This window comes from Onychomys torridus, chromosome 11 (genome assembly GCF_903995425.1).
Source record: "Onychomys torridus chromosome 11, mOncTor1.1, whole genome shotgun sequence".
NCBI lineage: Eukaryota > Metazoa > Chordata > Mammalia > Rodentia > Cricetidae > Onychomys > Onychomys torridus.
The window spans coordinates 4,569,902-4,597,465 of record NC_050453.1 but is presented as its reverse complement, the minus strand read 5'-3'; the positions used below and the strand labels follow the sequence as shown (position 1 = coordinate 4,597,465).

Genomic DNA, 27,564 nt, shown 5'->3' with positions numbered 1-27,564 from the left:
GCCTATGCTGGAGCATTCTGATGTCAGCCTCTATGGCTTTAGAAGCACTGGACTCTCTCTTCCCAGGCCTGGACACCTGTCATTTTAGCAAGGCTCTGCTAGCTAGCTGTTCATGCAAAATCTGGGGCTGACAGTGGGACACAGAGTGAAGAAGAACCACCTTCTCTGGAATTGGGAACATTTTGTTTTGTCCTGTTCTTCTCAAGTAGGCCCACCCCTCTCCCCGCCACCTCCTTAGCATCCAGAGAATTGGGCTGGCTCCCTTACTGACCAGCTACAGGACATAGGACCACGATAACAAACTCTTTCCATGTTCTGCTTTCCTCATCTGAGAGTGAACGCTGCAGAAGGTTCCCTGCATAGCCTATGGGATGGACAGGCTGATCAAGCAGCAGGTTACCATTAAGCAGCCACACCCAGCATGTGATCTAATTAGACCCATTCGATGATGTTGGGAGACAGGTGAGGAAACCTTCTCAGCCTCTTACAAATGCCTTCCATGGCTCCCTCAGGACCAGGATCTGCTGGACTCAACCAAGGCTCCTAACCCCAGACTCCAGCATGCAAGAGGCCACGGTGACAACCCGCTGCCATTATTTAAGCAAACAGCAAATTTTCAGTGTGACATGGCCTGGGGACTTGCTAGCAGGTCAGCACTGGGTACCGTGGAGACCCTTAGCAGCTCAACTGCCATGTCTTATGTGAGTCATTTTGACCTAAGGAAGAGCTGCAGCATCACCAGCCTGGGGTAGAGTTAGCCAAAGGACGAGGAAGAGCCTGGAAGCACCCCTGTGCCATGAGGCTCACAGCAACCACACCCTGCTGGGCACAGAGGAGTGCAGAGCTATGAAATTGAAAGACTCTCACCAGGAGTCACAAGAAATACCCTGGTGGCTCCTATGTAGCTAAGCTGCTGCCAGACCCAAGCTCCCCGTTCCATTCCCAGGGTTCTCCCCTCAGTCTTTTCCTGGCTCCTCCCTCCATCTGTGTGTTCCACTCATCCTCAGCTGACTGCCGCCCTGAGGGTGACATGTACCATAGCACCTTTTCCACATATGACCTCTGAATAGGGACAGCTCTCAGAGTGGACTCAGCTTCTCCCCACAGGGCAGGAAACCCCTGCAAATGTGTGTGCTAGGGAAGAGAAAATGGCACTCACGACTTGTCTCGCCTGCCGAGCCTCCTTGGGGGGCTTGCTTGCCTCCTTCGGGGAGACAGGGATTTTCCCCGGCTTCTCACTTGGGTTGGAGAGTGGGCACTTGCCGGTTTCAAGATCTGAAGAAGATAGAAGGAGTTAGCCACACTGGATCCTGAGGACCCCCCCTCTCATATTCCCACAACACAACAACACCCCAACCCCAGCCTATCCAGGATGTATGTTCCTCACATTCTTCACTGGAAAAAGATACGGGTACCAGTTCCTGGAGAGTGAGAGGGATCATTACATCACTCCCTTCACTGTGGAGGGAGGGAAACTAGCCCAGCCCCTCAGCCTCCTGGAGCTGTTTGCTTAGAAGTTTCTTGTGATGTTTTGTTTGTGCTCTAACAAATAAAGCTTGCCTGGAGATCGGAGTGTAGAGCTAGCCACCAGTTAACCATAGAGGCCAGGCAGTGATGGTGCACACCTTTAATCCCAGCGCTTGGGAGGAAGAAGCAGGAAGTGATATGTCTGGGCCTAGAGAGGATATAAGGCGGAAGGAGACAGGAGCTCCACCCCTTTCAGTCTGAGGGTTCAGTAGAGGTAAGAAGTCTCTCTAGTGGCTGACTCCTTTACTTCTCTGACCTTCCAGCTTTCACCCTGATATCTGACTCTGGGTTTTGTTATTAAGACCAATTAGAATTCACGGTTTCTCACCGTGGAAGGTGAAGTCTCCCATGCAGCACCCCAGAAACCAGGTTCTACTGACTTCCCTTTCCCATGTTCAGGCAGAGTGGGCCCCAGCTTTCCAGTATCACCAGTCGGAGCCCTGAAGACTGAGGATAAGCAAGCCTGACTCAGAAGAGCCACTTTCTCTCAGTGACTCCACAGGCCCTGGAGGGACCCGGACAAGTGGGCTTGCTATCACTATGGAGTGAGCAGACAGAATCAAGAATGGACACTGAGTACCATGTCCCCAAGCTCAGCAGTGAATGCCCCCTCTTGACCACTGTGACACCAGCTCAGAACCTGAAGCCCAAGATCTTGAAACTTAGGCCAAACAGACATGTCTCTGAAATAGACCATAAACAGGGTGATCGTCTTAGCCCAAGAAGTGACTTCCTGCAGAATCCCTTTGTTCCGGCACAACAGAACTGGTCTCTTGCTTTTAGATCTTGGTTCATAGAAGAAATTAAGAGACACCGCTTCCTTTGTGACATCTAAGATGGTTTCAGCACTGATTTGCGAAGTGCATCTGCCCCTCGGGGATGTTTTTGGGAATTGGTTACAGCACCCCAAAGAGACACCAAAATCCATGGGTATTCAAGTCCCTTATGTTTGTATATGACCTACACACATCCTCCTGTAGACTTTGCATCACAACTTGAATGGTCTGTAATGCCTAAGACATAATAGTTGTTCAACTATATATTATTTAGGGAATAATAAGGGAAAAAAAGGATGTGTATTTTCAGCACAGCTACAAGTTTTTCATGTTATCCTTGATCCAGAGTTGGTTGAAACCGAGGGTGCAAACTCCACCTGCATGAAGGGCAGGCCATATCACATGCAAAAGGACTAACTGTCCAATCAAATGAGGATGCAGAGGGTTGGTTTGCACAGAGTGACCACTAAGAAAAAACAACAAAAAACAAAACAACAACAAAAACAACCTCCTGCCATTTAGAAAAAGCAAGAGATAATGTGATTGTTAAATCCTGATTCTCCGTTTGATGGGATTTAAGAATCTCACAGGGGAAGCCGTTCCTTGAGTGTGTCTGTGAGGAAGATTCTAGACTGGATGAGCTGAGGTGGGAACCACACACTAATGTGGACAGCACCATTCTATGGGCTGAAGCCAAAACGGAATAAAAAGGAGCAATTGAGCTGAGCCCCAGCTGTGGACCATTGCTTCAGATTCCTACAGCTCTGTTGTTTCCCATGATGGAGTGTACCCTTGAACTGTGGACTAAACCAAACTCCCCTTCCCTCCTTGCCATATTTCAGGGTCAGGTTCTTGTCCTGTGTGTAAAGCAATGGATACAGATGGAAAGCTCCTACACACCATGCACTTGTCCCGGAACTCACCTTCATCCGCATGTCCCGGGCGTACTTCTCTAGCTCCTTCCTTATGTCAGCCCTCAGCATCTTCGAGACATTGAGGACCAGCTGCTTCCACTCAATGGGTTGGAAGCTGTGAGGCTCATGGGGGACATACAGCCCAATTTTGACCTTCTTGACTGTGTGCAGGTATTTCTTGTAGGAGTCTTCAAAGTCGAAGACAAGGTCACTCAGAGTCCGAAAGGTCAGCGGCTTGTCCATCAGCTCAGCCCTTCGGCTCATGCCCAATGAGCCATAGTAACCGTTGCAATAAATCCCCAGCACGACATGGTGAAAGTAGTTTCCTGAGAAATAGGTTTTAAAGCTGATGGGGAACCGCTCGATGGAAGGCTGCCCATTGGTTAAATATCTTACACAAGTGGAGTCAAGGAAGAGACAGGCGCCTTAAGAATTCAGAGAGCAGGCCAGGTGGTGGTGGCACACACCTTTAATCCAAGCACTCGGGAGGCAGAGGCAGGTGGATCTCTGTGAGTTCAAGGCCAGCCTGGTCTACAAAGCGATATCCAGAACAGGCACCAAAACTATACAGAGAAACCCTGTCTCAAAAAACCAGAAAAAAAAAAAAAATTCAGAGAGCATGGCTTCCCAGGAAGAGATTCTACTCCTGGGGTCAGTAAGTCCATCACCCTGTCTCCTAACCTTTCCAGATGAATCCTCTACAGGGGACTTTCTGGGCATCTTTGAGTATCAATTCTGTGATCCATACCAAAACCAAAATTTTTCTTTATTATGGGATAAAGAAAAATTGCCATCCTCAGTAGTTAAAAGAAAAAATAACAGGGCCTCCTTCCCTTGCCAGACTTTCTATAGGCGCTTGGAGCTACTTGAGGTGTTTCTACTTATTTGTAGGTGTGCATGCATGTGTGTGCACATGTGAATACAGGTAGACTCAACCATGAGGGCACAAGTTAATTAAAGGCCAGAGCTTCACACTGGGATGTCTTCCCTCGGTTGTTCTTATTTTTGGAGACAGAATATCTCACTAAACCTGCGAGGCTCATGGGAGACGTACAGCCCAGTCTTGACCTTCTTGTCTGTGTGCAGGTATTTTCAATAGACTGGCTGGCCAGCAAATCCCAAGATTCCCGTCTCAGCTCTCCAGTGCTGGGGATCCAGGCACGCAGGACCACTTAGCTCTCATGTGGAGTCAGGGAAATTGTGCAGCAATTTCCTGAGCGGTCTCCCCAGCCAAGTGTGTTTTTTAAACACAATCAGGCTGGGCAGTGGTGGTGCACACCTTTAATCCCAGCACAAAGGCAGACATATCTGAGTTCAGGACAGCCCGGGTTTCAAAGAGAAACCCTGTCTTGAAAAACCAAACAAACACAATCAGAATATGTTCTGACTGCTTTGTGTGGTGCAGGCAGGATCTAAGGGCCTCTGTGGTAGTCCAGTCAAGAAAGGAAAACCAGAATTCAAGAGACAAGGTAAGGCCAAGGCTGGCTGGTGACCGGAGGGCGAGGCACAGAGAAGAGTCGGAAGAAGTCACATTTTGGGTTTTTGTTGTCGTTGTTGTTTTTAGATTTTAATTTTGTGTGCATTGGTGTTTTTACCTACATGCATGTCTGTGTGAGGGTGCCAGATCCCTTAGAACTGGAATTACAAACACTGTGAGCTGCCATGTTGGTGCTAGGAATCAAACTTGCGTCCTCTGGAAGAGCAGCCAGTGTTCTTAACCACTGAGCCATCTCTCCAGCCAGGAGTCACATAGTTGCTCTCATTGCACCTGGCATACTGTGCCAACAGCCTGGGCTAGCATGTAGAAAACCTCTACCCTCCACCCCAAGTGCCCCTCCATCCTAGTCCCCAGCTCACATGGCACACCTTGGCTCTCCTCCACTCGCTGGCCTGTATTGATTTAGAGGCAGCCTCTTGCCATGACTTTAGTTGTGTGTGTGTAGTATGGTGTATGCACATGAGTGTAGAGGTCAGAGGTCCCCTTTGGTATTCCTCTGCTGTCCTTACTTTTCTAGACAGGATCTCTTGTCCTGGAACTGGATCATTAAGTAAGCTGCCTGGCCAGTGAGACCCAGGGCTCCTCCTGCCCCCACCTCACCAGGGCTGGGATCACAAGTACAAGTCTCAATACCTGGTGTTTGTTTTAATATTGGTCCTGGGTGAGCAAACTCAGGTACTTGTGCTTGCAAGGCAGTCACCTTACCAACATAGCCGCCTCCCCAACCACTACAATGTTGGTTTTGACCAATAAGTGCAGAGGAGCAGCTTGAATTAACACCTTACTCCAGACCCTGGATGGCTGAGTGAGAGGCACCACACTTCCAAGCCCCTCTAGAAATTCCACACCATTCCTGTTAGATCTCACGGCCCTTGACCCAACTTTTCTAAAAACTCTCTCAGCCATTCCTCTATAGAATGCCCAGGGGACCCTCTGTGTCATCTCAGTGTCCTTGTCTGACCATCAGAAGGCCCGGAACATTTTTGAAGGATACATCCTGAAGCCATAACGAATGCATACAGGAACCAGGTATGGTGGCACACACCTTTAATACCGGCTTTTGAGAGCCAGGGACAGACAGAGCTCTGAGTTTGAGGCCAGCCACGGTCCTTAGCCCATATGTTCCCACATGAGAAGCTGAGTATTTAGATAGTGTGATGGTGAATGAGAATGGCCACAGGCTCACGGAGTTGAGTGGTTGGTCTCCAGTTGGTGAAGCTTTTTCGGGGGGATTAAGAGCCGTGGCCTTGTTAGAGGTGTGGCCTCACTGAAAGTGGTATGGCCTTGTTAGATTGTTAGAGGAGGTGTGTCACTGGGGGTAGGCTTTGAGAATTCAAAGGTGCACACCATTCCCAGTTAGATCTTTCCCTGCCTCGAGGTTTTTGTCTCTCAGCTATTGTTCCAAGGCCACGCCTGCCTGTGGCCATGTTCCCATTCACCCTCTGAAACTGTAAGCCCCAAATACTCTTTCTTCCATCGGTTGCCTTGGTCATGGTGTCTTACCAAAGCAATGGAGAAGTAACTAAGACAGAGGACCTTAGATGACTTTACAGAGCACAGTGATCAGGAAGTCATATACAGGGCTGGGGTTTCAGCAAAGTGGGAAAGCACTTGCCTCTCAAGCATGAGGCCCAGGTTCTGTCCTCAGGACCACCCAAAAGACAAAAGGACACCCAAGCACAATGGCACAGGCCTACAATTCTAGCAGCTGGGAGGCTAGAGGAAGTCCAAGCCGGCCTGAAATACATAGTATGGCTCTGCCTCAAAACAAAACAAATTATGGAACTCTTGGAAACATGTTACTCAACAACTGAACCAATGTAGCTTGTTTGTGGGAGTAGCAGCTTTTAGCTGCATTTCCCAACACCAAGTGCAGCTGGGACCATGACCAACCAGCACCACAATTCTCCCAGTAGGGCTCATCACAGTAGCTGTTCCTCCAAAGTATCCACCATCATTCAAACAAGAATTTGGAGCCTAAGATCCCTGTGTCTGGCATGCATGGGAAAATGGGGATGCAAGGTACAAAGAGGCTATCCAGGAAGGGGTCCTGAACTCCAGGCTGATGTGAAGACACTTGCTACACAGGCTGGGGAGACAGCTTAGTCTGCAAAGCACTTTCCTTGTTCAATACCCAGAACCCAGGCTTGTAATCCCAGGCTGGGAAAGTAGAAACAGGCAGATCCGTGGGGTTCGCTGGCCAGCCAGCTTAGCTTACTTGGTGAGTCCTGGGCCAGTGGGAGATCCTGCCTCAAAATAACTAACTAAAAAAATAATTAATATAAAAAGGTGGATGGTGGATGGGAGAACCTGCCTCAAAAAAAAAAAGTAAATAAATAATATAAAATGGTAGATTTATTATAACAAATAATAAAATAAAATAAAAAGGTGGATGGTGCCTGAGCAACCATACCAAGTTGTCCCCAGCCTGCACTCACTCTTATACACATTAGAAAAGAAGGACCAGTGACCAGAAGTCAGCCAAACCTACCAGCTTCCCAGTTGTCAAGGAAACATTGCTTCCCAGGACAGCGGGAAACTGGGAGACATTGATCATGCCCTGAATCACTCTTCCCAAGAGGAAAGCAGGACACCGGACGCTGACACAGAGCAAATACAGAACTGCTGTAACTTTGGATGGAGGTCTGTGCTGAGTCCGGTTTCCCTGAGCATAGCATGACAGGCAGGCAGTCTCCCATGCCCCCAACCTGCCTTGCTCTTCTCTGAAATGTCACAAAGGTAAGAACAAAGTAAAATCAAGAGCACTGACCCAGCAGGGTCCTAGATCTATTCTCTACAAGCCCTAATGCTTCTGGGTAATTCCAGGGACAATGATGCTCAGATGTATGACAACATGCAAAGGACAAGGTGGCCTATATATTCCAGCACACTCAGCAGGCAGGCAAATCAGCTGAGCGGTGTTTGTGAGGGTCTGGCCTGTGTCCTCTGCTGGCCTCTATCAGCAGCTCCCAAGCCAATGGCTCCCAGCAAGGGGCTCTGCTTAAAACTGTGGCTAATTCCTGCTAGTCAAGAGTAGGGCCTGAGATACCTGTTGCCCCCAGCCTACCTTCCTGCTAGATTCTCTAACACGCATTTCCCCTTTATATGTCGAGCAAGGAGAAGATTTGGGAGAGGCTTCAGAAAGACTCAAGTTTTCATTTTCCAAATGCTAACTAAGGCATGGATGAACAGTCATACTTCAGGTCAGACCCTTGTGTGCTCTGCCAGTGACAGAGAGGCAAGAAGCTCCCTGTCCTGTGGAAACATGCAATGGCAGGTGTGGAGCCCAGGCTTTAATACCAAGCAGTGTACACACACGCAAAGCATACACACATGAAGCATACACACACAAAGCATAAGACCCTATGAAAACCTGGAGCCAAAGGTCTAGCTCGGGTAAAGTGTGGGGCTGCCATGTTCAAGGCTCTGAGTTCAGTCTCCAGCACCTCAAAGAGGAAAAAAAAAAGGTACAAGATGGGCAAAGAGATGGTTCAGTGATTCAAGGACTTGATGTGCAGCCCGGCAGTGGTGATAGCACACACCTTTAATCCCAGCACTCGGGAGGCAGAGGCTGGTGGAGTTGGAGGCCAGCCCGGGCTACAGAGTGAGATCCAGAAGAGTAGATAGAGAAACTGTGTCTTGCAAAGCAAGTACTTACTGAGCAAGCATGAGGACCTGAGTTCAGATCTCCAGCACCCATGTGAAGTGCAGGTGTGGCGGTGCATGCCTGCAATCCCAGAACTGGGAAACAGAGACCAGAGGGTCCCAGGGCTTGCCCAGCCAGCCAGTCTAGCCAAACCAGGGTCCTGTGGGAGACCCTGTCTCACTAAGTCAGGTAGATGCTTGGGAAGGGGGGTGTCTCAGTGAGTTAAAGCTTTTATTGCACATGCGAAGGACCTGAGTTCAAATCCCAAGAACCTACACAAAGCCAGGTATGGCAGAACATATCTGGAACCCCATCAGTTCTATAAGGTGGGGTGGCAGGTATGAAAATACATGGAAGCCTATGGGCCCAATAACTTGCTGTGCACTGCAATGGACAAAAAAAAAGAGACTTTGTCTTAAATGAAGTGGAAGGTGAGGACAGACATCCGAGTTTTTCCTCAGACTGCCACACTCATGCTGTGGCACATGCTTACCCACACTTAGACACACATACATTCATACACTTACATTACACACACACACACAGGTGGAGAGTGCTAAAAGGCATCCAACGTTAAGCTGTTAGGCCCTGTACTCATACATGCACACCTTAGTGTGCGCACCTGCACCCAAGTGCACACACATGCATTCATGACACATGTCTAAGAGTCCAAACAGACTAGACCATCCTCTCGTCACCATCTAATTCTGAAGCACACCTTCCACTGACCCTGTCTCCTTTCCTGGTTTTCACCCTACCCCTGAGTCTCTCTGTCCTGCTTTGCTTTCATTGTCTATCTGACACAATTTAGAATCATCTCAACTCAAGAGCTGCCTCTATCAGACCGGCCTGTGGCCATGCCTGTGAGGAACTGTTTTGACTGAGACTGTGAAGCTCTTGAAATCTAATTTTCTTTTCTTTTTAAGATTTGTTTTATGTATATGAGTGCTCTCTCTGCATGTATGACTCTGTGCTAGAAGAGGGCATCAGATTTCGATATAGATGGTTGTGAGCCACCAAGTGGTTGCTGGGAATTGAACTCAGGACCTCTAGAAGAGCAGCCAGTGCTCCTAACCACTGAGCCATCTCTCCAGCTTTTGTTTAAATCTGTGAAGCTCTTGTTACTGTGCCTGTCTAAAACACAGAGCTGCACATTCAGTATCGAGGCAGGAGAAAGGATGGGTGGGGCTAGCAGACACAGAGAATATATAGAAGGAGAAATCTGGAAGAGGAGAGATCTAAGGTAGCTGAGAATGAACCAGGGAAAGAGCCAGTAAGTAGCATTCCTCCATGGTTTCTGCTCTGACTTCCTTCAGTGATGGACTCTGATCTGGGAGTACTAGCCGAAATAAATCCTTTCTTCCCCTAAGTCATTCTGGTCATGGCATAGATCACAGCAGAGCATAAAGGAGGACAGGCTCCTTCACTGGTTCTGTTTCCATCTAGACAGAAGAATTTCTTCCTTAATCATTTTTCCTCCTCCTGTCTCCCCAATTTGTGTGTCTAGCATAGATCCACCCCCTCAAAAGCCTAACCACTCTCCAAATATCCCATCCTGAACAGCCCAGATTCCACGTTTCAGATCCAGCCAGTCCACATCTGAACTCATTCCCTACAGTCGGTGCCTTCCTTTCAAGTCCTTCCCTTGGGGCCGTGGCATGCAAGACAGAAATGCAGGGATCCCCAGTGCTGTGGCCTGGACGCCTGCAGCCCCCTCTTCAGTCTTCACGGCTTCTGTCCCAGTGCAGGTCTGCACAAAGGATGTCACATTCCTGTCACTCTTGACCCTTCAAGTTCACCTTCTCCATCTGTGGCCTAATGGGAAGCCTGTATTAGTTGACTCCCTGTCAACTCCTGTGCATGGCTGGTTTCCAAGCCCTATACACTCTCTCCTGGCAGCTCTGGAAACCATTTCACCCAGCCCAGTCCTACTGCCAAGGTCATGGTCCAAGTATCACCATTCCCTCCTGGAAGCGCTCACAATGAGCTTGCAGACCCAGCCCCGCTGCTCCCACTGTCCTGTCGTTGAGAAAGCTTCTCTAAGTGGAATACCCAGGCCTGACACCATGTCACTCTTCAGCTTTGGATCTTTTGGAGAGCCACTTAGCACCAACTATTAACCCAACACCTTGTTGTGCCCCCGTGGCCATGGCCCCCAGCCAGCTACCCCACAGGCTCCAGCATTTCTCCGACTCTTCCATCTGGTTGTGTTCAGTTACCACCACCATCAGTCAGGGTCATCACAGCTTTTCTGCACCAAATTCCTCCCAAGAATTTGGGAGGCAAAGAGCCAAGGATGTAGCAAAAATGATAAAGCATGGGAGATGGGACCCTGTGCCCATTGGTTCCATCGAGGTACATTGCCAGCACCTGCTCATCTCTGCAACCTGCTCTCACGTGTGGAGTGGTGATGGGTTTGGATATTTGTCCTCTTGGCCTTGCTTCAACTCCATGTAAGTGTCTTTCTTATGTCAGTGTCAGGATAGTGCACATATATGCCACAATGCCATATGAGTGCCACATACACACTCTCTGAAGTCCTTCTGACCCTGAATTCTCCATGTGACTGCTGAATCTACAGTCACCTGCCTGACGACAGCTGGCCCTGCCAGCTCCACAGACAGCAGGTTAGATGGATGCTGGTCCAAGGAGCCAAGCATTGAGTTTGTTCAACTCCAGCCGGGCCAAATTGAGAGAACTACCAAGGGGGTCTGACACTGTTCTCCAAGGACACCAAAGACACAGCTAGCTCCAGAACAGGGTCACAAAGTAAACACACAAAGCTTAAAGGATACATGCCCAGAATGACTGCCTCAAGGCATTTGATAGGCAAGGATTCTCGGGTCATCTCTTTCGCTGTTTCCATTAACCTGTGGGATAGAGCACAAGAGAAGACCTCAGGACTTACACAATTATGCAGTCAGTTTGTCAGTTCATCAGTTTGTCCATATGCCTGTCTCCACATTAGTACCATGCAGGAATCTAGAGAGAAAGGGAACAACTTGCTTCCAAGGGAGGACCCCAAAAACACATGTGCACTTGAGATCCTCAAGTCTGCACCCCCTCCCAGTTACTTCAGAGGGGGCTGTGTTAGCACTTCCCAGCACTCTCCCAGCCTGGAGGTGGAGACATACAGGAACAAGTAAAGCAGGCTTCATGAGCAGATTTGCAGGCCTCTGCCATCTTGAAAGTCAGTCTGGTCTCACTATGTAGCCCTGGCTGGCCTGGGACTTACTATGTACACCAGGCTGGTCTCAAACTCAGAGATGCACTTGCCTGCCAAGTGCTGGGATTAAAGATGTAGGTCACCACACCTGGCCCGAGAGTCAGTCTTGATCACAGAATTTAGCTGCCAAGACTAACTAGTCCTCAGCCCCTACCTACAGTCTGGCCCTGGGGCACCTCCACCCGCTGCAAACTAGAATCCTGGAGCCCTAGGAGACAGGGACAGAGGTTGGGAGAGGGTGCTGGTAGTTCACCCATAGGAGAGAGGCCGTCTGGTCCAGAGATCATGCACCACTTACCCGCTCAGAGGTCTCATTTTCCTGATTTCAAAGAACTGGGTCCCTGTATGATTGTATCTGTGTGAAATATGTAAAGGCAAAGTGACAGACACTCCAAAGTCCTGGTTATTCAGCAGAGGGCCACACAGATTCCCACTTCTCTATGGGGTAAGGAAGTAGTTGCTTTTCTGGCCAGTGGCTGGGGGAGCCAATAGCCTGTGTGACTCCTCACTGTGAAGCTCTTGAAATCTAATTTTATTTTCTTTTTAAGATTTGTTTTATGTATATGAGTGCTCTCTCTGCATGTATGACTCTGTGCTAGAAGAGGGCATCAGATTTCGATATAGATGGTTGTGAGCCACCAAGTGGTTGCTGGGAATTGAACTCAGGACCTCTAGAAGAGCAGCCAGTGCTCCTAACCACTGAGCCATCTCTCCAGCCTGGAAATCTAATTTCTAACTGAGCCTAGATGCACTTTTGATAATATCTCATTTCAGTCTGCCCTGTGTCCCAGTCACGTGACCACATGTCTAAGTCACATGACCACATGTCTAAGTCACATGCTAGACTAGAAGTTCTTGAGAGTTGGACCATTCTTTCATCATCTTTGGATCACCCATAAAGCCTAGAAGAAGCTCATCATACACAGGTTAGCAAATGTTATTAAATAAATGAGAATAAGTAAATGACTTAATTGATGAGTGGGCAGCTCAGTGGATAAGCAAGTGAAAAGATAGAGAGAGAAAGTAGATGCACAGAAGGACAAATGGATGGTAAGATGGATAAAAGAAAAGGAAATGGACAGACAAACAGATGGTGGAAGAAAGGTAAAGGGATGAATAGGTAGGTGGGTGGGAGAATAGATGGAAGGATGGATGGATGGATGGATGGATGGATGGATGGATGATGGATGGACAGATGGACGGGTGGATGGAAGGATGGATAGATGGGTGGATGGAAGAATGGAGGATAGATGGATGGATGGATGGACGGATGGATGGGTAGATGGATTGATGGATGGATGGGTGGGTGGATGGAAGGATGGATAGATGGATGGATGGATGGAAGAAAGGATGGATGGATAGATGGATGGATGGATGGATGGATGAATGGACGGATGGGTAGGTGGATTGATGGATGGATGGGTGGGTGGGTAGGAGGATGGATGAATGGATGGGTGGGTGGGTGGAAGGATGGATAGATGGTGGGTGGATGGAAGGAAGGAAGGATGGATGGATGGATGGATGGGTGGGTGGGTGGATGGATAGATGGATGGATAGATGGATGGATGGATGGATGGATGGATGGATGGATGGATGGGTAGGTGGATTGATGGATGGATGGGTGGGTGGATGGAAGGATGGATAGATGGATGGGTGGATGGAAGGAAGGATGGATGGATGGATGGATGGATGGATGGATGGATGGATGGGTAGATGGGTGGGTGGAAGGATGGATGGATGGATGGGTGGATGGTGGGTGGATGGGTGGGTGGAAGGATGGATGGATAAGAAGTGGACAAAGGGATGTATGTATGTGTATATGTATGTACAGGCTGACCAATATATCAATGTATGGAAGAAAAGATGGGAGAGTGGGTGAATGGCAGTAAGATTTTCAATAGCACAAAGAACTTAAGAAAATGTCACTTATTTCATGCCTGGATCAACACTTGACATCACTAATCTAAACAGATGGTACAACTATCCACATCATCCTGATTCTGACCGACTGCCCAGTTCTCCAGAGCTAGCAAACCTGTACCACCAAAGACCCCCATTGTTGCTGGTTGTCATTTTACTCTTTTGGGGGAGCTGGCACCCAGCTCCCAAATAAATCACACACAGAGGCTTATTCTTAATTATGAATACCCAGCCTTAGCTTGGCTTGTTGCTGGTCAGCTTTCCTTAAATTATCCCGTCTACCTTTTGCCTCTTGGCTTTTCCTGTTCTCTTGCTTCCGTAAATCTTACTCTTACTGTGTGGCTTGCTGTGTAGCTGGGTGGCTGGCTCCTAGAGTCCTCCTCCTTCTCTGGCTACTTTTTCTCCTCTTTTCAGATTTCTCGTTCTACTCATACTCTCTGCCTGCCAGCCCCGCCTGTCCTTTCTCCTGACTTGCCATTGTCCATTCAGTTCTTTATTAGACCAAAAGGTGTTTTACACAGGCACAGTAACAGCCTCACAGAGTTAAACAAATGCAACATAAACAAAAGTAATACATCTTAAAATTGTATTCCACAATACCCCCTCATGTCATGCTTTCTGAGACACAATTTTGAATTTTTTTAAGCTTAAAGAAAACTTGATTTATATGTTTTACTCTTTTGCTTCAAACAAGATTCTATTCGTAAAACTGTGTGCTGAGAAGATGCTGATGAAGAGTGCCTTTGCTTTCCCAGAGCTGCTGTACCCAGTCGGGTGCATTAGAACTCACTCACTATGTGTCCCAGTGATGCAAGCAGCTTTGAGCATGGGTACACACCTCACACTGCCCTGAGAGGAACTAGGTCCCCTCCAGGAGAGAGGCACAGATAAAGAGCCTGGAGCTCAAAATCAGATTCCAGTTGTAGGTTCAAGACTTCCTGTCACACTTTGGAAACAACATGGTCAGGGTCAAGGGTGATGTGAACCAGTGTACCTTAGGAGGGGCTGACCTGGGCCATGTTCATAACGGTACAGGCTTGCTTGACATTTCTAAAATAAGAAATGTAAAAATCTTAAGGGGTAAAAGAAAAAACAAGGGGTTCTTATTGTAAAGTGTGTTTTTTTTTTACCCTATCAAAGACTTTGCTCAAACAGTGGGGTCCCCAGTATATATAAAGTAGAATTCAGTTTCTAAAATGTAAGATTAATCCATAATTAAGTAATGAAAAATTGTCTGGCCATCTTCTCTAAGCTCCTTGTGGTTGGTAACAGAACTTCTGGAAGTTTCTCTCTAGCCTTCCTTGTGCAAAGCATAGAGCTCCTGGGCAGGCTTCCCTTACCTAGCGAAGCCATGGGCTCCCTTTCCAAACAAACACAAAGACCGGTATTCCGGTTTACTGCCACTCACACTGTTCCAGAAGGCAAGGTTGAGCCCATCAAAATACCACTGACATCTGAGCACATGTATAATTAGGTATGTGTTGTGGAATATTCCTTTACACTTGTGTGAAGATATTTCATTGTGACTGGTATAATAAAAATCTAAATGGCCAATAGCTAGGCAGGATTTTCAGGGCAAAGAGAACACTGGAAAGAAGAAGGACAGAGTCGCAAGGAGACACCAGGACTCAGAGGGAACAGCATGGGCAGTGCAGAGTAAAGGTGATACAGCCACAAGGCAGAAAGTAAATGAATAAAAATGGGTTAATTTAAGTTATAAGAGCTAGTTAGGAATAAGCCTAAGCTATCAGCTGAGCTTTCATAATTAAAGTCTTCATGTCGTTATTTAGGAGCTGGCTGGTGGGACAGAAAAATCTGCCTAGAGGTAGGTCCACAGGCAATCCCCACCAGTGTCAAGGCAAAGCAGTCAGGCTCCCCAAGGAAATAGACACCAGGTCAGAAATAGAAGGGTTTCTACTCTGTTTCCCTTGATCACGGCCCCCTAATCTCCCTTGTGCTTTACACTGCCTACTTTGTAGTCAATGGCCATTGTTAATGGGTCAGAGAAAAAGAAAAGAGAGGACCCTTCAAGAGCAATGATGAGGACTAAGCCAGGTATGTGTGGCAGATTTTCTATCAGTGTGAGAAAATGCTATGCAAATACATGCAAATGTGTCCCTAGTGATGAAGCTTAGCCAGGCTCACTCTCCTTGGGAAGGCCTCGTCCTAGATAGAAGTGAGAGCTACTCTAACGTCAGGTCACCTGGGATGTTTGGTGATAGTATATGACAACTGAGAGAAGGTCAGCTCTTGGGATCTGGGTCCATTTGGGAAGGTGTTTGTGCCCCTCAACCACCAACAACAATCCATGTGGTGTCTCAGATTGGAGATCAGCAGCAATACCTTGGTAGGGCCTGGGGCTGCCAGCCTCTCTCTGGAGGAAGCCACGGTCTCCTAACAGGAGCTAGGACTCCATGGAGAAGGTGCCACATAGGAAGGTGATGACCTATGAGGCAGAAACTGAGATGCTAATCCAGTAATCTATCTTAATGAACAGAAACAGGTGCTATTCTCCAGGTGCTATGCAGCCTTGGAAGGTGTTGGTGTCTGGTCCCTTCAGGAGAGACACATCATTCTTGCCTGCAACAGAGGCTCCCTGCTTCCTGAAGTCCTCTCTGCCTCAAGGCTGGGAAGGAGCAAGCAGAAAGAAAGCCAACATGCCAGGGGCCTCTTTGCACAGTCAACCAGAAGTACAACCTCCTGAAAAGCACACTGAAGTCAGCTCCCCATCTCACTCCTGTGCCTAATAAATACCAGAGGTGATCCATGGCCATCACCTCTGCCCCTTTGTCCCCACAGTGCTGCTTCTGAGGGACCTGCAGAGCTAAACTAACCCCAACTGTAAACAACCTGAGGGTACTGTGAAGGCCAAAAACATGCCTTGACCGAACCCTCAGGCTCCTCAGTAGCTCTTTCAGTTCAAGCTGAGGCAGGGGCCCCACTGCAGAGCCCAAACGCCCTATGCATACCACTGGGACAGTCACCTACCTGAGCTGCTGGGAACCAGCAGCAGAGACTGGTGTGTCTCTTGAGATCCTGAGAGGCCAAGGGTGAGGTAAAACAAGTGAGAGAGCGTAGAGAAGGAAGTCTGGGGAGTATAGCAAGCTTCCTTGTCGGACTATCTCTGTAATGCCAGCCCACAAATAATGACCTGGAGACTTATTACTAGTTATGAAAGCTTGCTAACTCTTATAACAAACTAACCTGTCTCTAATAATCTACACTCTGCCACATGGCTCAGTTACCCCTGTTCTGTACTGTATGTCTGACTTCTTCAGTTTCTGGAAAAATCACACACCTAGATTCCCCCTCCCAGTTTCTCTCTCTGCCCGGAAGTCCCACCTATTCTGTCTTGTCTAGCTATTGGTCATTTGGCTCTTTATTAAATCAATCAGAAGGTCCTTAGGCAGAGACGCAGCTTTACAGTATACACAAATATTCTGCAACATTTCCCCCTTTTTGTCTAAATAAAAAGGAAAGGGCTTAGCTCTAACACAGTAAAACTATAATAAGAACAACTATCAAGTAAGAATTAACATTTACAATGTTCAGTTCACTTGTATTTGGCAATTTGGAAGGAACTATTATCTATCCTATTTTGATGAGTCCAAAGTTTTATACCTAAACCACTTTCTATCATAACTTGTATTACCATCCTAAAAATACCTTTTTAGACCTTAGAACAGTTTCTTAGGTAAATAACTTAAGCTTTTGTGCCTCTCAGCCCTTATAAACTTTACATTTCTTTTGGAAGTTTCATTTTTGAATTTGATAACAAAGAGAACAGTATAACTATCTAGTCTTCAACCTCTATCAAAAAACCAAGAAGGATATAATATTGCCTGAGTTAACAGGAAGTGCAAACAAGCAACTTCCAAAACTATAGAAATGACAGAAACAGCCAGCTGCCTGGACAGTCATCCGAGTTTCTCTACAACATTGGAGCATCCATCTTTGGCCCACATGCCTAGAATATCTGACAGCATTTTGTGAAGCACGAATTTTTTAAGGACTGCTCTACCTTGTCTTGGCAAAGTTTGGCAGTCATCTTCTTTTGTGTCCTGCTTGTCCAATTTGGACAGCATACTGTCAACAGTCAAGGCAAGGGCAGTTTCTTGCCCAGTGGCTAACTTTGCCAATAATGAAAACAAACTGCATATGGAGGTTCTTTGATGTCCACCATCCTTTTTTGAAGTAAATTAGTGCTGCCAGGAGCAGAGGGTGTCTTACTGTCATGTAATTAAAATATTTTAAATGCCATATTCTGAAGATTTCTGAAGTGTTTGAAGACCATCTATTTATTTAAAATATATTTATTTGACCTTGAAAACATGCCTAAGTATAAGTTTATTGTTATAGATGACTAACTACTAACCTGTCTTTATTATCCTAAATAGCTTTCAAGAACTAAAACTTTACATTACATTTTTAAATGAGCTGTATTAAGTACAATACCTTAAACAAGAATAGAAACATATATAGCATAACAAAAATAACCTTAAATCTGTATCAATATACAAAAATCTATACCAATATAAACTATTTAAGACTAGTAGTTGACTTTTTAGTAGATTCAAGGATCTACCCTTTTATCCTATCATTTCTAAGGAGAGGGGAAGGAGAAAGAAAGCTAATCATGTAGGGAAAGAAGGAACAAAGACAACCAAGAAGTAGAGAAAATGGAAGAGGAAAAGACAGGGAAAGGGAAAAAGAGAAGTCACAGGCTCGCAGTGGACCAACCTTATCTCTGTTTGAGGGACAACCCCTCATCATTCTGGTCTCTGCATGATGTACTCTGCTATCATGTGTGCTGCAAGCTCTCTCCCAAGGGTGACCTTCTACCAAGCTTGCAATCACCATGCCCATCCCTTGTCTGGGGTGCTCAGCCCCTGGCTGAAAGGATACTGTAGAGTCTTCATGTAATTCTGGATGGCCTGGAGCCAGTCTGGGATCGTCATGGACAGCCTGTAGTTTGGGACCTGGGGAATTGAAGGCTACAGAGAGAGGGGGCTCCTGTTATTGAGGGGTTGCTTTGGGCACAGTTCCTGGAGCAAGCATAGGCTGAATCAAGTGAGATCTGCTCCTGGGAGCAGACACACACCTGGTGCAGTCACCAGCAGCCATAGTGACCCCCCGATAGCATCTCTCCCCTCAGATAGCTGATCCACCATTGAAGGGCCCTCTAAGCCCCCTCTGAACATACTCCACTCTGGGTCATGGTTCTCTATGGCCCTTCTGACACTGAGTGTAACACAGTTTGACTTCTCTATGGGAACATAACTGCCTTCTTGAGGCCATGGACCATATCCTGTGGAACAACCCACTGAGACTGGCCCAGGATGGACCCCAAAATACTTCACTGACTGACCTTTACATTTTTTTTTCCAAGACAGGGTTTCTCTGTAGCTTTGGAGCCTGTCCGAGGCTAGCTCTGTAGACCAGGCTAGCCTTGAACTCACAGAGATCCACCTGCCTCTGCCTCCCAAGTGCTGGGATTACACCACTTGTGCCACCACCGCCCAGCCTGACCCTTACATTTTTATCACATGGTCCATTCTGCAGCATGGCTAAGACATGGCTAAGACACCATTATATGTGCTCTCATCTTGAGCATCGTTGACACAAGATGAATGGCATCCAAGATAAATAACTACAACTGAATGGTGCACCAGCCACGGGCGCCATTTCTCAACACCACACTTCACATGCCCACTACTTCCCTTCCTGAGCCTGTTTCCTGAGTGCGAGATTAAGGGAGACCCTCCTCTTGACGACTCTCCCCAGGTAAGTGCTGTGCCTCTCCTCATGAGGCGTCCTCATGGGAGCTCAGGCAGCTCTCCTTCCCCAAGTGCCTACAGTCAGCACTCAACCAAACCACTCCCTAGACACAAGGACACCAGCCGGCCAGGAACACATTAAGGTTTATTTATCCCCACCGACTCCTCATCTTCTGCATGTTTGTGGTGGGCTATGTCGTTGGTGACTAAGAAACTTGGTCCCTACGAGTGCAGGATTAAGGGAGGAGGCTCCTCTAGGCATTTGCTTCTTCAAAAGAAGTAAAAAGGATGAAAAGAAAGATTAGTCTCATCCTTGGAGGGCACAGGGCCAGCTTTGCAAATGGAAGGGGAGCTGCGAGTAACACAGTTAGCTGATCGACCGCAGACAGCCCAGCTGGGCAGCAGAGCCAGAGCACCTGAGCAGTTTCCGGCTCTCCAGGCAGGGCTCCACCATGTACAGTGAGAGACGGGCATGGTGCTCTAAGCACGGGGTAGCCAGCTCCTCTCCGACTTGTGCAACATTTGCTGCCAACTTCCCTGCTGACGGTCTCTTCTCGGTGCCTCTACCTCAGCCTTGGCTTTGAGGCATTCTAAGTTCACAGAAACCGTCCCTTCAGCTGGAAGGGAAGCAGTCACACTTGGTACATCCAAGCCAAGGCGCCGTGTGTGTGTGTGTGTGTGTGTGTGTGTGTGTGTGTGCACACGAGCATGGCTGTGTGGGCACACACACAGGCCCAACTCTTCTACAAGCCACATTTTTCTCTCTGACACCTCAACTCAAACTCCCTGTCTGGGAGAGTCACTTTGGAGGGCAAAAGATTCCAATTTGAAGATTTGTTCCCATGACTCCATTTGACACCCCTTTCCCCAACACACACACACACTCCCACATAAAGTTTCTCACACACAAACTCGCACATGAATTCTCTATCCAACCAACACTAGCAAGTGCTGAGACTTCCTTGTTTTTTCACAGTGACACCCACATGTCTATAAACCTATGTAACAAAATCAGAGGTTTCAAAGAGAGGTGAGAGATGTGAGGCTGGAGAACAGACCCTTCCTTAGCACCTCCATGTTGCGAGCGCTAGGCCAGGAACAGAGCAGGAAACATGGGAGCAGAGAAGGAAGCGCGACAGAGATTCTCTCACAGAAAAGTCAGGAAGTGTGGGACACAAGAGAGCGAGTCCCTGCACGCGTAGCCAGTGACCTGGCTCAGAGTCCATTTTGGGAGCTGACCAGAGTTATTTCTACCCTTCCCCCACCCCACGAAGCCCAGAGAGAGGGTGTGAAGCGAGACTCAGAGGGCAGCTGGGCCTCAGAATAGCAGCCAATGGCGCCCAAGGGATTTAGGAAAACAGCTGCACAGTTACCTCAGCTGGCTGCAGCCACATTTGCTCCCAAGTAGGAGGACAAATGTAGGCATTCCCCCAGTGGGCTGGAGCAGGGCTGTGGTGGGGAGAGCCAAGGTGCTCAGTGGAAGATACCATCAGCTGCTGGTCACCCTGAAGTCGGGTGAGCTGGCTGGGGCTTAGCCTGAGGCAACTTCAAAGGGCACCTCAGGCAGCCAGTGTTCCTGCTGTATCTGGAGTATACACCAGAAGGGCCCTTGAGGTGCTACGAGGAAACATACATAGTGGTTCAAATCCCTGCTCTGCCTCCTACCAGCTGTGGACCCTAGCCACATGACAGGACCCCTAGAGCCTCCACTTGCATGCAGGTAAAATAACGACACTGCCTTGGGAGACACTGCCTTGGGAGCCGTATGAAAAGGCAGAAGGTGTAGCTGTGTGTGCCATTAGCCATCAGTAACATGTTCTCGGAGCTGGGCTAGAAGAGGCTCAGAACCAGCAGGGACCCTAGTTCCTAGACCCTGAGGTTTCACTTCCTGAGGATGTCTTCCTACCCAATAGGAGTTAAGAACATCAACTCCATTGCCAAGTTCAGCACATGCTGACAAGGAGGAGGTGTCCTTAATTGGTGGAGACTTCACAGAGTGATAAGAAAGCTCATTAGGCTCTGAGAAAAAGTGGGGCCAGCTCAATGCCTGTGGATGGGCAGAATGAAGAAACAAAACTCCATCCAGACAGAGGGATGCTAGCCAGCTTTCACAAGTAGGCACATATTGGGGACACATTGAAATGTGGATGAACCTTGAAGTAAGCCAACCTCAAAACAGCCAATACTGAGCCAGGGAGACAGCTCAGCAGCAGGCCTTTGCCAAACCCACATGATGGGAAGTGACCCACACCTGTCTGACCTCTGTATGTGTGTCTTGGTGTGTATGCGCGCACACACATAAATATAAAAACAGTTCTAAAGGTAAAGTCTACGTAATTCCTCATCATGAACTTCCTAGAGTGGTCAGCTTCATAGACAAAGCGGGGAGTGGTTGTCAGGGGGGCAAGCACCTGGCAGTCGGTGTTTAGTGTGTAGGTTTCAGAGGGAAAGATTTTGGAGATCATGGTGGTGATGGAAGCATGACCACGTGCACGTCCTTTATGTCACAGAACTTTCTATCATTGTGACAAAGTCCCTGCGATAGTTAGCTTGTAAAGAACAAAGGTCTATTTTTTTTCTCACAGTTTCAGAGGTTTTCAACTCATGGTCACTTGTACCTATAGCTTTGGACCTGCAGCACATGGTGGAGGGAACGTGTGGTAAACAAGGTCTGAGAGGAGAAAGGAGGGGCATTTGGGATCCAAACGACAGCAGCAGCACACTCTTCAAAATGGTTTAAAAGGAAGGTCATGTGCCATGTATTTTACCACAATCAACAAAGAAGGTCACAAATAGTGGCTCACTAAGGGAGAAACGCAAATAATGACTGTCTGGAAAAGGTTTAAGTTCACTAATAACGTCAACACAGATGAAAGCCCTGTAAAATGCCATCCTCCGTCCTTCCTGTTAGTCTCCATGCTCTGAAAGGCAGATCCAGTGCTGGTGAGGAAGCCCTGGAAGTCTAGAGGGTTTGGAAAAGGAGGGTGTGGGGTAGGCAGGGAAGAATAATGAGAAGTACAGGCAAGCCTCTGGCGGCCGCCTCTCCACCTCCTTCCTGCCAAACAAGAAAGCTGACAGAAGGCGAGACGGAAGACTGCAGGTGAGCAGAGGTGTGCAGCTGGCATGGCCGTGAACAAGGGAAGGGAAGCCGGGCCTGGAGCCAGGGAGGCAGCAAGAAGCCCCAACTCGAGCAACCTTGGACAAGAACAAGGAGAAACCAAAGCATTTCTTTGACTGCAGAGGCAGCAGGAACCTCCTGGAAACCTGGGAGGAGTAACATGAAGCAGTCATTGTCCCAGGATGGCCCCGGGCTCCTGCATCAAAGGGCGCGACCTGCGACCTGGGACAGAGGTCCTGGAGCCCCATCTTGTGACGATCCAGACAGATAGTTCTGAATCCAGGCCACAGAACTGAGGGAGCATCCTGAAAGCAGAGGGGTGCAGGGGCAGAGCCTGCAGGAGTTTCAAATCCCTGCTCACACTTCAGATCTCAGGCCTCTAATGTGAATCCTTTTCAAATTCGGAATCACTGTGAAAAATCACACACACACACACACCCGGGGGGGGGGGGGGGGGGCTGCAAGAAACCCAGTGACCTTGTGTCTGGCCTCAGCAGGGTAGGACTTTGGGCACCAGGATGCCTGACAGCCAGACCTAGAAGGACCAGTTGCTCCTCTGCACCTGCCGCTCTCTGTCACTGCCCATTCTGTGTAACCCCAGTGACTCGATCTTTTCTTAAATTACCCCAGCAAAAGCCTGGATTAGACCTAGTCAGGTGTTCACTTGGACTCAGCAACCGTGAGTGGAGAAGAATGCAGTCACAATTTGGAGAGAGGATCTCAAGTGATACTCCCCAACCCTGCTCCAAGAAGAAGGTGCCCAGGCCTTCAGGCAGAACTTATTACGGTCCCTAACAGAATGTCTTGCAGTTGAAGGACATGTCATCCGTGCCTCACAGACCCTGGGAACTTGCTCCAGATACTCTCTTGCCTCAGCTCCCATTCTAGTGATAAAGTAGTTAACCTTGCCCAAACTCTGCAATTCTTCTTCAGCACTGTCCCGCTACACACCTTTGGTGTAAATTCCTCACAGAATGGTGTTGGCTTGACCAAAGGAGAAAAACTTGGCTCCACGAGAAACTGCCAAGCCCTGGAGCTGGAGGGAATGGCCTCTGACAGAGCAGCTTGAGATTTGCATGCCTGTGCCTGGGAAGGAGCCAGGATTGGGGGATATGGAAGCTAGGAGAATCCATGATGGGGTTGGGGATAGAGAACCAACTATTAAGATTCAGTGCTCACTTGGAAGGTAGAGACTAGGCTCAATGGCCAGCCTCAACAAAGTGAATTTAAGACTAACTTAGGCTACATAAGAACTTCTCAAAACACAAAACCAAACAAAAAACAAATACCCAATGTAGGAAAAATGAAATATTATGCTCTTATTCAAGTTTAAAGACCCAATTGTCACCAGGGGGTGGTAGGACATGCCTATAAACCCAGAAATCAGAACCCCGAGGCAAGAGGACCACAAGTTTGATACTAGCCCCAGATACAACAAAGACCCTGTCAAAGAATGGGGAGGGGCCTGGAGAGATGGCTCCATGGTGAAGAACACTGGGTTCAATTTCAGCACCCACATGGCGACTCACAATTGTCTGTAACTCCAGTTACAGATTGGAGGACCCAACATCTTCTTCTGACCTTTGTGGGCACTCTTGTACATGGTGCACAGACATACCTGCTGGCAAAACACCCATACACATAAAATAAATCTTTAAAAGTTAAAAAAATAAATAAAAGGAGCCAGGCAGGAGGAAGAGACAGGCAGATCTCTATGAGTTAGAGGCCAGCCTAGTCTACAGAGAAAGTTCCAGGTCAACCAAAGCTTCAGAGTGAGACCCTGTCTCAAAAAAAAAAAAAAAAAAAAAATACAAAAAGCAAACAAACAAATAGCAAAAACAACCAATCTAGAGCAGCTAATGGCCTGTGCTCAGCTAGAGGAGTCCTGACTTACCAGCAACTGTCAGGAGGCTCTTGGGTTGCAATGAAAATACAATACGACACATATAAGATACAGGAACATTTTCCTTTTTGAAACAGGGTCACACTACACATTCCAGGCTGGCCTTGAACTCAATGGCCTAGAACTTGTAATTTTCTTGCCTCTCCCTCCTGAGTAACGAGACTACTGGTATTCACCACCATGCCTGACTGGAGCATCCTTTTTATAAAAAGGAAGCATTCAGCTGCAGAACTGGAAGCATCACCTCAGCAACACTTAGAATACTGCATCTCACTTGTGTTTGTGTGGGGATCGCCTGGGGGCAAATGAGTTAAGGCCCAGAAAGAGCAGACTGATGTGGGGAAGAAAAGAAGGAAGAGGAGGAGGACGATGAAGAAGGAGGAGAAGGAAGAGGAGGTCACAGAGAACAGAGGCAGGGTGCCTCTGTCTTGTACTAACTCCCTCTCAGGAGGACTTGAGTGAGAGACATCTTCACCAATACTAAGATCCGATGCTTGTCCACGCAGAGGACTCCCGCACACAGAACTGAGGTAACCATGAAGGCACATGGAAGGAGACGCAGGAATGAGGAAGCCAGCCCACACAGTGGCATCCAGCCTCTGCCCCCTCTGGCCAGCTCTTGCATGTTTAAGGACTCTGGTGGATCATGGTAAGCAGAGGAAGATGATCTCAGAGCCTGGGCTGTTTGTGTTCAAGAGCAGGGATCATTACTGCTGATGCTGGGGCATCCTTCTTGTCAGACAAGCTCCTATTTGGACGGAATAAATTCCCTGCCTAGCAGAGTAATAAAACACGATGGAGCGGGGAAGCAGAGAGCCTCCTCCACTTCCCCAAGGGCACACACACACAGCCTTCTGGTCTGCAGGCTTGCACAGCTGTGCACAGGCTAGTGACTGACTACTGCATGGCTCTGGGGTATGTGATTCCAGCAACTTCTCAGCATCCTTCTCAGCAAACAGGGTCCCTAGAGTTCGAGAAAGCAATCTCCATAGTGGCACACCAGGCTTTCATCTAGCTTGCGTTTTTGCTATTTTATATAACAGGACACTCCCACCAGGGGACATCTTCCCTCTGTAACCATATCCTTGGCCACCAAGCTCAACCGCTCGCTGGCTGCTCTCCAGAGTAGAAAGAGAGCTTCACTTGGCCTCTTACTTTACCCGGGGAGACTAATTCATCCTGTGTGCTGGAAAGTCCCTTTTAAGCCACAGCCAAACGCTTTCTCCCCATGATGCCAGATAAGCTGGGAAGAGGCAATTCACTGTTTTCTCCAAGTTCCAGAGGTAAAAGTCACTGTCATAAAAAAAGAAAGGAAGAAAGGAAGAAAGAAAGGAAGAACGAAAGAAAGAAGAAAAAGAAAATTGGCAAAAAGTCTAGAAATGATTCACGCTGGCTGGTTGACTACAAATTCACTCATGGCTCCATAAATCATGTGCTAGGGAGAAGCGAAACACTCCACGGAGGGCCGGCGGAGTGGACGTGGGGTTCTATGTTTTCTTGGAGTGACTTGTGTTGACCTGGTGACACTAGCATTTGATGAAGATGTTACAGGGGCTGAGTACATAATGGATTTTAGCTCAGCCTAACCTTACAGGGCCAAGCCAGCAAGCCCCCCTGCCTACCCCTTCAGGCAGCAGAACAGAGACAGGACTCGGTAGCTGGACATGAGGTCTCTGCTCCCTGCTCCACTCTTAGCTGAGCTGGTCCCATCCCGCCCATTCGGACCATCTCTCCTTCTCCCAGTCACACCACTGACCTTAGCCAGGAAGGCAGCGTTTCTGATGGCGCCCACCATCTCTCCCCCTTTGGGGTGGACCTTGGCAACATGCAGCCACATCCGCTCCCAGGTGTGGCTGTCGATCGGGAAGCCACTCTTGTTCACGTGGAACAGCACCCCGCCGTCTTTGTCCTCCTCCTCCGAGCCCCCGCTGGTGGCGAGGCTTACTGGCCGCGCGTGGCTGCTCCGGGACCGGGTGCTTTTGGCACCTTTCGGGTGGGGGCAGCGATGAGTGTCCGCGGCGGAGCCGGTCATGGTGAGGGGCACGCGGCAGGGGACTTGGGCGCGCCGGAGATCAGAGCCCTGCGGGGGTGGCCTTCATCTCTCGCGGCCGCAGGACGCACTAAGGGAACTGCCGGGCTCCCCGCTCACCGGCCGGGCCTGAAAGCAGTGGAAACAGCACACACTGCAGCTCAGTAGACAGGCAAGGGGGCTCCTGCCCACCCCCTGCCTCGCTGCCCGAGACCCACCCCCTTAGGACTAACGCGAGCCTCTAGCCCGGCGGATTACCTAGCAAGGCGGCTGGAAAGGCGCCACGAAGACTCACACCCAGTTGCACCCGGGGATGGGGAGCATGCAAGGAGCACGGGGTGCAGAGGGGACAAGGTAGAAAGAAGCAAGACAGCTGTGTAGCAAGAAGGCACAGGGGACCCCTCCAGGATCCACTCATCCCTGGGTCCCTAGATGTAGTGGATTGCCACCGACCCGCAGCAAGCCGGCACGTGAGCACCCGGGGCTGGCACGAGGGCGCCGCAGCAGCCTCTGCTTGCTCGGGAGGCCTGGCGTCTTCCCGGAAGCCCCCCAAACCCTGGCGCGCGAGGGGCGGCTCCAGCCGAGGTTCCCGGGCAAGCTCAGCGCCGCCCCCTTTCCGCGGGTCCCGCGCGGACACCGTGAGTGGCAGCTGCGAGCAGTCAAGGCGCGCGCGGGGCACGGGAACCCACCTCGGGCCAACCAGCCTCATTGCTGCAGAGGGCTGCTGGAGCTGCGGCGGCCGTCACCTCATTCCATGTCCCATTCTCGAATGTTATTCTGTGACATATAGTCGAGTCACCCGGGCAGCCGCCGATGTTCCGGATGCATCCATTGGACACCGCAACAAAGAGGGGCGGGTCCCGGGCTTGGGACTCTACAACCCGGAGCTGTGCAGCTCTGTGATTGGCTCTAAGGTCCCCAGACAGGAGGGGATCGGAGTAAGGGAAGCTGGGCTGCCACGCGAAATCCGATGCTGTGGTGTCCTGGGAGCCCTGAGGAGCTCGAGCAACTATCCAGGGACTAAGGTCCAGTTTCCCCGGGGCGGAGGCGCAGCAGTGAGGACCCGGAGCTGTGACTCGGAGGTAGAGCGGGTCTTGGCGTTGGAGCGGTGTTCGCTCTGAACACTGTGACCCGACCCTACAGGGCTCTGGGTGGCTCAGGAAATGCTCAACATTAATACTTAGCAAAATCCTCCATTACAAGTTTCTCTCCAGATTAACCAAGTGGATA

At 48.9% G+C, this 27,564-nt stretch overlaps 1 protein-coding gene across 3 annotated transcripts in view; it reads right to left on the bottom strand.

Annotated features, from left to right (window-relative positions):
• Positions 1–27,235, bottom strand: part of Vash2 (vasohibin 2) — a 35,382-nt gene extending 8,147 nt beyond the window's left edge. Inside the window, exons 1-7 of one of the 3 annotated variants that reach the window (XM_036202510.1) lie at positions 27,024–27,235; positions 26,062–26,463; positions 18,413–18,501; positions 11,886–11,942; positions 11,157–11,231; positions 3,227–3,608; positions 1,160–1,275 (exon numbers count right to left, since the gene is read on the bottom strand). In XM_036202510.1, coding sequence (XP_036058403.1) covers positions 1,160–1,275; positions 3,227–3,608; positions 11,157–11,231; positions 11,886–11,942; positions 18,413–18,501; positions 26,062–26,337 — 995 coding nt within the window. In that variant the 5' untranslated portion in view covers positions 26,338–26,463; positions 27,024–27,235. The other 2 variants (XM_036202512.1, XM_036202511.1) reach the window with 2 other exon arrangements.
• Positions 27,236–27,564: the final 329 nt, after the last annotated feature.